At 63.2% G+C, this 14,176-nt stretch overlaps 1 protein-coding gene across 2 annotated transcripts in view; it reads left to right on the top strand.

Annotated features, from left to right (window-relative positions):
* The window catches only part of TEAD3 (TEA domain family member 3), a 24,904-nt gene that overhangs the window by 281 nt on the left and 10,447 nt on the right, over positions 1-14,176 (top strand). The window contains exons 1-2 of one of the 2 annotated variants that reach the window (XM_014953748.1): positions 12,185-12,413; positions 12,954-13,207. In XM_014953748.1, the coding sequence (XP_014809234.1) occupies positions 13,072-13,207 (136 nt within the window). In that variant the 5' untranslated portion in view covers positions 12,185-12,413; positions 12,954-13,071. Of the gene's footprint in view, positions 1-12,184; positions 12,414-12,953; positions 13,208-14,176 lie in introns of those variants that run through there. The other variant, XM_014953749.1, reaches the window with a different exon arrangement.

Genomic DNA, 14,176 nt, shown 5'->3' with positions numbered 1-14,176 from the left:
CCCCCGCTGCATCCCCGGGGTGCGCGGCGGGCGCGGGCTATAGGGTTACAAAGAGGCCTTGTGTACGGTATAGCCCATACGTCGGAGCGGGGAGGGCGCGGGCGCCAGGCCTTATATAAAGCGATAAACCACCCCGTCTGTCTCCTGAACCCGGCCGAAGCCCCCCCCGGCTCCGGGAAACGGGGGTCCCGGGTGGGGTGTGGGGGCCACACGCGTGTCACTTTACATGTGTGTCACATGCATATAGGGGATGACCATCGGCTGACTGTATGCTAAACACTTTGTGCCTCGTCATAGGGGCGCATTGCTAACGAGGCAGTAATTAGATGTATAATTTTCAGCAGTGTGTCATCTTTATTATTATTATTATTTTATTTTTACACCCGCCTTGGGTTTTGGGGTGGTTGTTTTTTCCCCCCCCTAACCTCGTTGGAAGGGAAATAAGGCCAAGCCCTCACAGTGCGGCCCGCCTCCGCCCCCCGAAACTGCTCAGGCCCTATGCGTTTGGCCTGTACCAGCTGAGAAAAAAAGCCGTATTTTGGGGGGAAATCAGCTGGAAACAGTACTGATGGCTGTGCCATGGTGGCAGGCACCCTAGAACCACCCATCACCGTTGGGTGGTTGGCGCGGGGTGGCAGAGGAAAAGGCGAGGGCAGAGTTTTTGGGGGGTTTTGGTGCTTTGTGGGGAGCTGGGGTGAGCCGTGCCGGGCGGCCGTCCCACCGGCGAAGCGATAATCTCTGGTGTCAGGCGCGCTGGGGTATTTTGGGCTCCGGCGTCCTCTCTCCCCTCCTATCGCTTTACCCCGCGCGGGTACGTGCGCGCCGTGAGTCAGGGCTTTGGCACTGCCCGGCCACCCTGGGGGGGCCCTGCCAGTGGGGCTGCCAACCCCCTGCTTGGGGTGCTCGCGATGATGCGTGGAGAATTGGGGGTCCACCAGGCTGGTGTCCCCTCCCTCCCCCCCATGCACCCCCCCCATCCCTGGGGGCCTCTGTGGCCACAAAGTCCTTCCCTGCACCCGGCTTTTGGGTTGGGTCATCGGGTTGGGTCATTTCCCCCCAGGGATGGGAGGAAGAAGGTCCCCAAATCAGTTGGGGGGGGTGGGGGTGGTGAGGGCTCGCCAAGGTCACCAATGGCGAAGCTGTGGGAGAAAATGGGTTGGGGGTGGTGGGGCTGGGACCCCGCTGGTGGGGTAGGTGATAGTCACCGGGGTGCTGCCCAAGTGGTGTTCCTGGCACTCCCCCCACCCCGGAGGACGGGCGCGAGTGTCCTGTTGGGAGAAGGCTCTGGATCTGGCCCTGTTTGGGTTTGCAGGGCCGGCGTTCCCGCAGGAAAAGGGCTTTGGGTGGGTGTGGGGTGAGCAGCCGCCCCCTCCCCGGCCGGGTGACACTGGGGAGGGGGGGACACGTTCCCGTCCCCAGGGGACCTCGGGCACCCAGCTCCCTCCCCGGGGCGGGCGCGTGGCTGGCACCACACTGGCTTTTCTAACAAAAATAACCCTTCGAAAGCGGCGGGCTCCGTGTCGGGCTCCGTGTCGGGCTCCAGCCACCGTCTGTAAAGTGGCACCCGGGTGTTTCGAAGACCCTTGTCCCCACCAAGGCAACTGCGATATCGGTGCTCAGCTCAGAGCAGGGGGGATGATTCAACTGTGGCATTTTGGGGGGCAAAGGGGCTCAGAGACGAACCACCCAGCAGCCATCCCACCCCTAACAATCCCCCTCCTGCAAAGCAAAACCCCCTCCAGCCTCCACGTCCATCAATAAAAGGGCCTTGCACCCGTTTCCTGTGACACGGCCGCTGTTTATCGTGATACCAGAAGCAGCATCTCCTTTTAATCGCCGTTTAATCCCCGTCTTGCCACCACCAAGTGGGTCGGGAGGCGAGTCCCGGTGGCCCCAGCACCGTGCCCAGGGAAAGGAGCCTTTTCCCAGAGGCGTGTGAGCAGGTCACAGCTCTGGGGAGGTGGGGGTGGCAGTGATAATCAGCTATAATTAATGTATTAAAAAGCGAGTGACCGCGCAGCTCCCGTCAAACACGCACTGTGCACGAGGCCGGCGGCAGGTGAGCTCGGCGGCGGGAGCAACGCGGGCAGGAAAGGTGGGGAAATGGCCAACTTTGGGCTGTTTGCTGGGCAAAAAAGGGGTTTTCCTGCCTTAACACCTCTTCTCCCTTCCATGGGAGCGGAGGATGGAGGGAAGAGTGGGCTGCAAAGCCCTAACCAAGGGTGCTACCAGGATTTGGGTGGCAGGAGCCATCCCGGGGCTCTTTCTGGGTTTGGGATCCCTCTATCCATCAACAGGTGGGATGGAGACTGTCCAAAAAATGTCCTATCTCTAGGAGCATCTCTGCCTCATTAAATCCTTGACGGCAATTTCTTGGGGTTGCCGTGGTGTTTGCACCACTTTGGGCGCTGCTGGTGGATGGGACGTAACCAAATCCCTTGGATTTTGGGATTTCCCATCCCCAAGGAGGGAGGGGGTGTTGCCGGGCGGCCAGGTCGTGCCCTGAGCTTCTGCCTCGGGGTCGGTGGCCGGGTCGGGGGCCACGGTAGCCGAGCCCAGGCACCTGCGTGTTGCGGTCGGGGCAGGCACCTGAGGCGCGTGGGCGTTCGCCTGTTGCCACCGTCACGTGGCGGCTTATGAAATGTTTTTTTGGAGGGAGGGAAGGAGGAAGGGAGGGAAGGTAATGATGGGGTGAGCCAGCGGGGCCATGCCCTGCGCCAGCCTGCAGCGGGCACGCAGCAGGAGCTCTCCCCCCCACACACCCTTTCCCCCCTCCATTCCTCTTCCTTCCATGATAACGCGCGGCCGGATCCTGCTGCGGGTCTGGACACGCCGTTACAGCTCCCGGTGCTTTCGGTTTTCCCCGCCTGTGAAATGGGAGCCAGGGGCCCCGGGAAAACCCTCCTGGTGGTGCCGGACGGCCGCTCGCAGGGAGCTGTGTGTGTGTGTGGGGGGGGTATCACATCCTGCTGGGGGGTGTTTTGGGGTCGCTGTGGGGTTTCATGGTTGGCACATGTGGCTGAGCCCTTTGGAGGTGACAGGGCATGAACCCTGTGTTGCTGTCCTCGGGGGGGTGGCAGCTGGTGGCCCTGTGGGGACAGCATTCATGTAGGGCTCGGCATTGGCACAGCCGAGGGGATGCTGCGGGCGAAGGGTCCGGAGAAGCAGGAGTGTCCGATTGCACGAAGCACGTCCCATCCCGCCGGCGCAAATCCCACCAGAGCCTGTCCCCTCACCTGATCCCGGACGGATACAACCCTCTGATGTGCCCAGCGTCCCCCGTTACATGCCATGAGACAGCAGCAGCACCGAAACCCAGTGTGCACAAGGGCCATAACCTTCCAGCTGGGTGTGTCACGAGATGCACCAGGTCTCAGCCTGCCGAAGCCGAGCTGGAGCTCATCCTTGTACGAGCTGGAGGCACAGAAGGTGACTTTGGGGCCATGCTTCACCCTGTGAGAAATGACACCGGGGAATGCTCGCTCACAGGTGGCTCACGGCCGGCGAGGGAGATGTGAGCAATGGAGGAGGCTGGTTTATCCCCTTCCCCCTGGTCACCTGGGGGGTCAGTACGGATCCAGAGCGTGTGCTGGCAGAGGTCCCCCCGCTGCGTTGGGTTGGCCAGGGATGGGACGGCAGAGCTGGAGCTAATTTTAGGAGGTGAGCAGAGCCTCGTGGGATGCAGCCGGCTGGAGGGATGTGTCGTGCCACGGTGCCCACGAGCATCGAGAGCCAGCGCCGGGGGTCCTCGGGTCTGAAGATGCTGCCGTGAGTCGAGGAGGTGGCCCTGGACTGTCAGTGTGGCTTCCTACCCTGGTGAAGAGCTGTGCCACCACTGATGCCGTGGCTACTGGAGGGGTGATGGCTACAGGGACACAAACAGGGGATGCCTGGACCCCCGCTTTGGATTCCCCAGGATGTGGTTGAGCCCCGCGCCTCTCCGTGCCTCAGTTTCCCCACGGGGCCGTCTTGCCGGCGCTCCCCCCCGGCAGGGTGCGGTGGAGGAGGGAGGGCTGGCCGGGCCCGGGGATCCTCGCCTGGGAGCGCCAAGCCTTATTATTTCCCCACGACTGTCTCCTCCTCGCTGCTCCTCATAAAATTGGATCCAGCTGTTCACAATAGCCACTAACTTCTCTCCGGAAGATGTTCAAAGTTTACAGACGCGGAGCGGCGCGGCGTGCGTGGAGGATGGGCTGCCGTTCCCATGCCAGCTCCTCGCCGCCCGCCCTTCCCCCAGAGGCAGCCAGCTCCTGCCTTTCCCCCCGCTCCCTCACCCCCCCATCCCCCTCCCACCCCCAGCTTAGGCAATTCGGGTTTAGGAGAAAGCATGCAGGCACGCGAGCCCCCGACCCAAGTGAGCATCGGGTTTTTATTAGCTGGAAGATCTGGGGCGCTTCGCAGTCCGGGAGCCAAAGGTTTGGTGCAAGACCCTGCTTTGTCCTTGCCCGGCTTCTTGCCCGCACACTTGGTGGACGAGTTGGGTAGGGTTCTCCCTTGGTTCTCCCTTGGTTCTCCCTTGGTCCTCCCTTGGTTCTCCCTTGGGGCTTCCTGCTGCCCGAGCTCATCTACAGCATGAATTTTGGGGGGACTCTCACAAGGGGTGGCCACCGTGCCCTGCTCACACCCTTGCCTGGGTGATGTCACGGAGCGGAGGGTCGAGGTCCAGCTCCCCAGTCGGGAGGTGAGCGTGTCGAGCAGGGGGTTGTCACCCCGTGCCAGGCTCTCTGGGCACTCTTGGGCCACCCTTCTTGCCGGAGCTCACTTCTTTTACCCAGAACACCGCCTCGGTGTATTTTTAGCAGCTTGTGCCTCCCCGAGGATTCCAGAGCCATTTTTCAATCTGTGGAGCGGGAGCCGCCGTGCCCATTTCCAGCTCTCAGCTCGGGGCAGCGGCGAGAGGTGCCAGGAGAAGGCGATGCTCTGCCACGGGCGCTCCCGGTGTGCTCACCGGGTCAGAACGGGGCGTGATGGTGCACGGTAAAATGGTGCTAAACCATGCGCTGGTGAGACCCCATCTGGAGCACTGTGTCCAGTTCTGGGCTCCCCAGTTCCAGAAGGACAGGGAACTGCTGGAGAGGGGACAGCAGAGGCTACAAAGGTGATGAGGAGCCTGGGGCATCTCTCTTGCGAGGAGAGGCTGAGGGACTTGGGTCTTTTTAGTCTGGAGAAGAGAAGACTGAGGGGGGATCTGATCAATGCTTATAAATACTTAAAGAGTGGGTGTCAGGAGGATGGGGACGGTCTTTCTCAAGTTGTGCCCAGGGACAGGACAAGAGGAAACGGGCACAAACTTGAGTATAAGAAGTTCCACCTAAATGTGAGGAGGAACTTCTTCACTTTGAGAGTGGCAGAGCCCTGGCAGAGGCTGCCTAGAGAGGTGGTGGAGTCTCTTTCTCTGGAGACATTCAAAACCCGCCTGGACACGTTCCTGTGCAACCTGCTATAGGTAGACCCGCTCTGGCAGGGGGTTGGACTGGATGATCTCCAGAGGTCCCTTCCAACCCCATATCATTCTGTGATCCTAAACCCAAATGTCCCATTCTGGGAATGGGTGATACTGACGCGGTTTGTGCGGGGCAGTGGGTTCCTGCTCATCCAGCTCCGGCGTTGGATGCAGGACCTGGGCCTGGCGCTGCACCCAGCTTGGTGAGCTCATGGTGGGAGGGTAGGGAAGCGTGACTCCTCACCAGGGGTGGCAGTGGCCAAGTGGCATCGCTGTGTCACCTTTTGTCCCAGCCTCTGGCAGCGGGGACGTCTCGGTATCTCAGCCGGGACAGGTAACGCCTGACAGCCCCCCCGCCCACCGCCTTGTGCCTGGGGTGCCCTGGGGGAGTGGGTTAACGACCCCCCCGAGGGTGGGTTTGTCCTCCCGGTGGCTCCGTCGGGTGCTGTGACACAGGCAGCGGGCGCAGCTGCTCCCCGGGCAGGGTTGGGTTTCGCGGGGGTGGAGGCGACCGGGGGTGGGTGTGAAATGCATTTGCAGCCTTCCTCCTCCTCCTCCTCCTCCTCCCTCTTGCCTGGCAGCCGGTGTCCCCCCCCCGGAAGATATTCTTCCCTGGCAAGAAATGGGGTCGGCAGCACCTGAAATTGCTCTGTGGAGGCATTTCTCCTCCCAGGAGTGGATCTGAGGGTCAGGAGGGTACCGGGGGCACCTAACCCTGGGCTTCCCGAGGGGCGTCCCTGACCCCACAGACCCTTGGCTTCCCCCCTGGGACAAGCAGTGCTGGGAGCCCACGGGGACTCAGGACACGGTGGCTGCCCTGAGCCCATCTCTAGGGGATGTTTGATGGGAAACATACCAGAATGGGCTTATTTTGATGTAGGAGCAAAGCGAATTTGATGGGTGCCATGCCTAGCACTGGCCATGGCCATCCTGTGACACCCCCAGTGTGGGGCCACCAACGCTGGGGGTGTCACAGGATGGCCATGGTGGTGGCCCGTCCCCGGCAGGCGACTCCAACCCTGTTGTTTCCATCCAGCTCGTTTCATAACGCGGAGAGCAATTAATGCTGCAAAAGCTTTCTATTTATGCGCTGCTGGGTGAAACGCCCCGTCCTGGCTGGGCAGGGCAGCCGTAATTGGGCCAGGGAGGGAAGCTGGGTGTCCGTCTGTCCCCTACCCTCGGGTCTTGAGCCCGGAGGCTTGAGCAAAACTGGCTCGGGTCCTCCAGCAGCCGAAACCCAGCTCTGCTGGGGCTGGAGGAAGAGGAGATAGAGGGGTTGGTTTGCATGCCCGCGGTTCTGCCGTTAGGAGGGAGCATCTCGGGCTGTGCCCTGGGGTTTGCCTCATCCCCTCCCTCCTCCCTGCCCAATTTCTTTTTTTTTCGGGGCAAATCACTTAAGTTTTCCCCCATGTTCACCACCAGTCCTTTGGGACGAGGGGCGTGAGCATCCTTCAGCCTCGCGCTGCTGAGGGAGGACCAGCCGCATCCCTGCCAGGTGGGGGCTTGGGGCTTCGCTGGGAGCTGGGGGGGACCCTTTGGGTGCTGGGGTCTGGCTGGAGCTGGAGCAGGGGGGCACATGCCTGGGGTGACCCTGGCAGCGCCGTGGACCCCGGTGGGATGCTGCCACGTGGCCTCCTGTGGTTTCCCTGCTCCGATTGCTTCCTGAGCCGCCCGCCAAGCCGGAAGGGACAGGAAGTGATAGAGGGGAGGAAATTAGTCGGGCTGTCTCATGGGGAGCCGGCCTAGTGCACAGGGGGCTCTGCCACCACCTGGGTCCCCAGCCCGTGCCGGGGGGTGCCTTTGGGGAGAAGGTGGCTGGTCCTCCCCGGCAGGGAGGTGCAGCCCTGGGTGGGAGGGAGCAGGGCGGCCGCCCGTCCCTTCCCGAGCCGGGGAATCCCTCGCCGCAGCCCAAGAGCTCTTCAGAAGAGGAGCGGGGTGTAAACAAACCTCCTTCCACCGCCCTCCCCGCTGAGCTGGGTCTCTTGCTTGGCCGCTGCCACCCACCTCCATGGGTGCTGATTGTCCCCAAGATGGTGATGTGCCAACCAGGATGGTGTCCCTCACGGGATCGGGGCAGGGTCTGGGGCAGGGTGATCCCCAAGGGTCCCTGGGCGAGCTGGCAGGGATATGGGGTTCCTGTGAAAAGCATTTGGGTCGTGCTTGGCCAAGCCGAGAACATCCTGTGCTGGGTGCTGGGGTTGGCAGTGGATGGGACAGTGTTGTCCCTGGCATGTAGTGGCCTTGCCAGGGCTCCCCTGGGATGCCCCAAGGCTTTCGGGACGGCTTCGAAGGGCTCTCCGGAGCCGGTGGCCACATCAGCGTTTCTTCTGGCCCCATTCCCAGGGTGGGCAGAGGTGGCAGTGGGGTCATGGTCCCTGGGCCAGCGATCCCCTGCCCGAAACCAGGAGCTCATTAATGACCCCTGCCCGAAACAAGGAGCTCGTTAACAACCCCACCCAAAACAAGGAGCACGTTAACCAAGTCCTCTGCCTGCCTACAAATTCCTGCCTGCTCTCAGACCCCCAGTCACACTCTCCTTGAGCCCCACTCTGCTGGGGGGGGGAGGAGGGGCGTGGGGTGCCCAGGAGCCTCAGCTTTGGGGTTTGCTCATTTGGGGTCTTGCAGAGCCAGCTACGTGACAGAGCAGCCCCTCTTGGTGTCCCCGCAGAACATCTGTCCCCGGGGACATCACTGCAGGGGGGCAGGGTGGCTTCACCACCCCCATCCCGAGCCAGCCCCAGTGGGGGGCTGCAGGGGGCACCAGGCAGGATGGGGGCTCCTTTCCCCCCCACTCCCGGTGATGGGGTGATGGTGGCCTCACGCGTCCCCCCGCCGGGGGCGGCGGCGCTGGGGCTGTGCCGGTGTGAGGCCGAGCTCCGCGTTGCGCCTGCCCAGGCTTGTCCATGAACTTTTATCCTTTCGCCGTGGGGTCCGGGCGCAGGGGGAGTGGGAGGAGGGCTGGATCGCCCCAGGCCCCCCGCATGGGATGACAGGATGGAGCCAGGATGTAGACGGACCCCCTCCACCACCCCCTTCCAACCTTTGTTGGGTCTGCTGGCCCCTCCAGCATCCCCAGCACCCTGGGGAATTGTCCCGTGGGGTCCTGGTGCTGCCCTGCTGTGGGTCAGGGGAGCTCTGGGTAAGGAGGGGACTTTGGGGCTGCTCTGCCCCACACCTTGTCCCCTGGAATGGTGTCGGCTGGGGGCACGCTGTGCTGCAGGCCCCCCCTTGTGCAGTGGATGCCGGTGGCCATGCCCTGAACCCCAGGCGGTTTCGGGGGATGCTGTGGCAATAACCCCCACACCCAGTTTGCAAAGGGCAAGAGAGAGTGGCAACCCAAGGGCTGTGCCCAGGGAGGGGTGACACCGCCGCTGGCCATGGGACCAGCCAGGAGGCCAGAGGTGGCCGGGGCCAGCAAGGAGCACGGCAAGACACACTGGTCCCTGTGCTGTGGCACTGGCCGAGGCAGGGCTGGGTGGAGTGGGGGGTGCTTGGCCAGGGGTCTGGGCAGCCCCCAGTTCTTTGCCATGTGCCCTGGTGCAGCTGGGACAGGGGGCTTTGGGGGATGTGGGGGCTGCCGGGGTCGTGCATGAGATGGGGCAACACTTTTGGGGCTGAACACGCTGGGGAAGAGAAACACACTGTTCCCCCCAGCTCGGTGGCGTTGGACAGAACTGGGACAGGGTGCTGCCCCGGGGGGCTTTGCAGGGGCACTGGGCACCTCTGCCCACCTCATGGCCCCACGACCGTGATGTCCCCGTGCTCCCAGCCCTGGATGCTCTCCCCCACACGCCCCCAGCCCGATCCCTATCTCGGCTGGTTGTGCTGGTCCTGCCAGCACCCTGCTCCCCACCTTGGCACACAGGGTGCCCACCGCGCCGCTCCCACCACAGCTACTGCCTCCAAAACAATTTCCATCCCCCCAACCAAGCAGAAAACACCCGAGCAACCCTCCTCTTTGCTTTTGCAGTGTTTAAAGAGGCTTTTTTCAGGCTCCTCAGCCCCAAAGAGCTCTCACCAAATGGGCAGCTGCCTGCAACCCCTTATGCTGCCTGCACAAGCCCCGGGTCTCCCTTGTGCCCCCCCCCCCATGGTGCCAGGGCCGAGCTCTGTGAGACCATGGGAATGCCATCCCCATCTCCTGGCACAGCCTTGACCTTGTGAGGAGATAAGGGCTGCCCTGGTGGCATCCTCCCTTGAGGGTACCCATCCCGCACCCCCTGGGTGACCTCGCAAGGGTGCAGCCCCCCCTCTCCAGCACCCTTGGGCTGTAGCGGGGCACTCCACAAAGGCAGGGTTGCAGAGGGGCGAGTGAGCTGCGTGTGGGGGCTCCCTCCTGGCATGGGAGCTGGCGAGCATCCCCGCTCACCGGGGGGCTTGCATTCCCATGTGGGGCTTGCATTCCCATGTGGGGCTCGCATCCCCACAGGGTTGAGCATCCCCATGGGGTTGAGCGTCCCCCTGTGGGGCTCGCATGCCCACAGGGGTGAGCATCCCCACGGCCCGTCGGTGGTCCTGGGGTCCCCAAGCCCCGCACAGATGCCTGTGCCGTGGGAGGGGGCTTCTCCCCCTGGTCCCTGAGGGAGCAGCCAGGAGGCAGGAGCTGGTGACATGTTTTCTGGCCGGTCCGGTCCCCTCCCTGCCCCAAGCAGGTCTGTCCAGCGGTCCCTCCACGGGCCATCCAGCCATGCCGGTTTCCTAATTGCTCCTGTTGTTGGTGTTTTGTAAGGGCTGGGTGTAAGGGCTGGGTGGAGCGCGGCGCTCGGCCGTGCCTTGCGTCAGCGCGGTGCCTTGCACCCTCCCTCCAGGAAATCCAATGTCTCAGCCTGGCCGAAAGCAGGTTTGGTGGAGGAGGAGGAGCTGCTTCCTCGCACCTTGGCCAGGGCCCCCACATCGCCCTCCCTCCTCTCCCAGCTTTCTTGGAAAAGCTGGGCTGGGGTTTCCCTGCTGGGGGCCAATGGGATGGGAGGGGGCTGGGGGTGTTGGGGGGCTGGGGACGTCCTGGGGAGGGAGTGATGTGCGTGTGGGTGCTGGTCACGCTGCTTGTTCCAGGATCCTGCCTGCAGTGCAGCCAGCCCTATAGATTAGCTCTCAGCCCTATAGCTTTGTCCTTGGTCCTATGGCATTGCCTTTAACCCTATGGCTTCACCCTTAGCCCCAAAAGCACCCATTATCTGGGGAGGGCAGGGGGTCTGGTGGGTCCCTGCAAAGCTCTTGGGGCTTTCTCCTCTTGGAGTGAGATGGTGGCAGCCTCATGATGCTGTGGGGTCTCAGGATGACACAGGGCAGCGGGGTCCCACCAGGGTCCCAGGCGACTGTGGGATCTCAAGGCTGGAGGGTGTGGGGCTGCCACGATGCAGCTGGGGGGGTCTTGGGCTGCCGTGGGGTCCCAGGCCACTGTGGGCTCTGGGGTCACTGCAGGACTGGGGGTTCTGGGGGGCTGTGGGGTCTCAAGCTGCTGTGGTGCAGCTGAAAGGTTTCTGGTTCCCCCGTGGCTGGGGGGTTCTGGGCTGCTGGGGGGGTCCTGGGCTGCCATGGGGCTCCTGGGGCTCAGCACCCGGCTGAGGCAGCCACACACCCCCCTTGTAGGTGCCGCATTGGGATGGAGCCCACTGCACTCGTTGGGCTGGGGGGTGGGCAGGGGAGGGGTCATGCAAGGGCCATCCCCATGTGCCACCCTCACTGTCCCTTCCCTGTGCCTCATCCCGGTGTCCCCCCACCCTCCCATCCCCAACACCCCACTTGGTTTGGACAACGCATCCTTCCCAAGGGCTCCCCACAGAGCATCCTGGGATGCTGTGGGACTCGGGGGAGGCACATGGGACTCGAGGTGCCAGGAGACTTGGGATGCTGTGGGATTCTCAGGGACATGGGACACAGGGTGCTACAGGACTCAGGGTGACATGAGACACGGGGGGAAGTGGGACTTGTGGTTCCACAGGACTTGGGATGCCATGGGACTACTGGGGATGCAAGACAGGGTGCCATGGGGCTTTGGGGGGAGGTAGGACTTGGGGTGCCATGGGACTCCTTGGGACATGGGATGCAGGTTGCTATGGGACTCAGGGTGCCATGAGACTTAGGGGGAGATTGGACTCGGGGTGCCACACGACTTAGGATGCTGTAGGACTCCCGGGGATGTGAGACTCAGGGTGCCATGGGACTTGGGGTGCGGTGGGGCTCATGGGGACGTGGGACATGCGGTGCTACAGGACTTGGGGTGCCACGAGACTCACAGGGAGGTGAGACTCGGGGTGCCACAGGACTTGGGATGCCATGGGACTACCAGGGACACAGGACGTGGGGTGCTGTGGGTCTTAGGGGGGGATGTAGGACTTGGGGTGCCACAGGACTTGGGATGGCCTGGGACTCCCAGGGAAGCAGGACACGGGGTGCCACAGGACTGGGGGTGCCGCGGGCTCATCCGGCACCGCTGCCGCCATCCCTCCCTTGGCCGGCTGGCTCGATCCTACAATCCAGTTCTCCTTATTTGGCCACAGTGCTCGGCAAGAGGGGGAGCGACGGGTGGTTTTTTTTTAAAAAAGGAAAAAAAAAAAAAAAAAAAAGAAGGCCTCTCAGCTCACTTGAGCCAGGGGCTGCTGCAGTTCCTTTAAAAGGAGATGTCTGCGCCGGAGACCTTTGTACACTCCCAGCCCGTCCGGGAAGCGTGGCGGCACAGGAGACACCTCTCCGCTCCCACCGCCGCCAGCTGCCGCCAAACATGTTATTGCAAAACTCTGCGCCGAGAGCCGGGCAAAGGGAGGAGGAGGAGGGTTGAAGGCTCCCCGCCATCACCCGCCGGCCGGGGAGTGCCCGGGGCCCCAGCCGAGCATCCTCGGGGCGGGGGGGGCCTCTCCCGGTGCCAGGGGTAGGGCTGCCGGAGGGCTCCGGCCACCTGGTTCCCATTAGCGGGGTCTGGCTTGGAGCCGCCCAGCGTCTCCCTTCAAATCCCGGCTCTTGCCTTTGCCAGGCACGGTGGAGTGGGGAGTTTTTGGGGCTGGAGGGGGGGATTTTGGGGCAGGCTTGCCTGAGGAGGCAGCTGGGTGGCAGCGGGTGGTGGTGCAGGGTTGGGGTTGCTGCCACCCCATCCCAAGGTGTCACCCGTGGGCACCCTGTGACCAAGCTCCTTGTACAGAAAATGCAGCATCTGGGCTGCTTTCTTCCCAAACTTGATTTTGGTGGACCCTTGGGTGGTCACTGGTGGCTTGGATTTGGGGGTCCTCATGGAAATAATGGCTCTGCCCTCAACGGAAGCCTGTTTGTGTGTCTGATGTCCCACAGCGGGATCACAGAATCATATGGGGTTGGAAGGGAGATGATGTTGGAGATATCTAGTCCAACCCCCCCACCCAGGGATGGACTAGAAGGGAAGGATGCTGCTCCCGGCCCTGGGCACGAGTGGGGACAGGGCCAGCACTGGTGCCAGGCCTGTGACCTTGCTGTCACCACAGCCCCTTACCCCCAGCCAGGATCTCGGTGTCTAACGGGTGTCCCCCCTGTGTCCCGGCAGGTTGTCGCGTGTCCGTGGGGGCTCGGGGTCGGAGCCCAGAGCAGCCAGCACCATAGCGTCCAACAGCTGGAACGCCAGCGGCAGCCCCGGGGAGGGGCGGGAAGATGGCCAGGACGGCATGGACAAGAGTCTGGACAATGATGCCGAGGGCGTGTGGAGTCCGGACATCGAGCAGAGCTTCCAGGAGGCGCTGGCGATCTACCCCCCCTGTGGCCGGCGGAAAATCATCCTCTCGGATGAGGGCAAGATGTACGGTGAGTGATGGGGATGAGGATGAAGGCACTGCCAAGACAAAGTGGCTGGGGATGAAGGAAAACCTCCTGCCCCAAACCCACATTGGGGCATCATCCTTGAGTAACCCCCCGCCTCCAACCCCGAGAGCAGCTTCCCCGGGTGCATCCCAGAGCAGAGCGGGAGGTGGCAGTGACCCACGTCCCCTCCCTCTGTGCTGGCTGTCCCTCCCGCTCCCTCCCTCTCTCGGCCCTGCCGGACAGACTGGTTTGGTGAAGCCGTTGGGCAGGGAGCGGGTGCGGGAGCACGGGGCCAGCACCAGCCCTCCCGCTCCCTCGCGCCTCCGCATCGCTCCCCACACCTTCCCCAGCTGGACCCGGCCCGGGGGGGGGGAAACACCCCATGGTGAGGGCCACCCACCCACCCCGAGCCACCAGCACCTGGCTTGGATTTTGGTGACTTTGTTGGGAGCAGCAGGGCTGGTTGGCCCCACTGGTGTGATGAATCTGGGGGCGGTCTCAGCCTAGTTCCTGGTGTCTCCCAAAACACCTCTGTCGTGGTAGCTCTCTGCAATGGGGAGGAAGAGGATGAGGATGGATGGTACAGGCAGGGGGTGATGGTGGTGTAGCACACATGGTGCCACCAAAGAGTGGTGGAAGGTGCCATGGTGACCCCATCCCTACAGGGATAGGGGCTGGTCTCTCCTCCCCTCCACCTCCCATGGTGTCACCCCCAGGGCTGGTGACCTCAGAGAGAGGGATGGGTTGCCACGTTACCGTCACCCCGCGGTGACGAAGGGACCAAAGCTGGCCCCTCCATCCCCAGCCTCCAAAATACACCCGCCCGGGATGCTGGCGTCACCGGGAATGGCTCACCCGCCGCCGGCGGAGAGGGGCAAAGGGGCCGAGGCTTTGCAGCGAGCACCGTGTCACCGTCACTGTCCCCACACCAGCTCCCCGTGCCACCCCGCTTACTGGGGCCCACAACCTGGG

The sequence above is a fragment of the Calidris pugnax genome, unplaced genomic scaffold (genome assembly GCF_001431845.1).
Source record: "Calidris pugnax isolate Ruff unplaced genomic scaffold, ASM143184v1 scaffold245, whole genome shotgun sequence".
In the NCBI taxonomy this organism is placed as follows: domain Eukaryota; kingdom Metazoa; phylum Chordata; class Aves; order Charadriiformes; family Scolopacidae; genus Calidris; species Calidris pugnax.
Note: the sequence above shows the minus strand (reverse complement) of the source record. Positions and strands in the feature narration are given on the sequence as shown.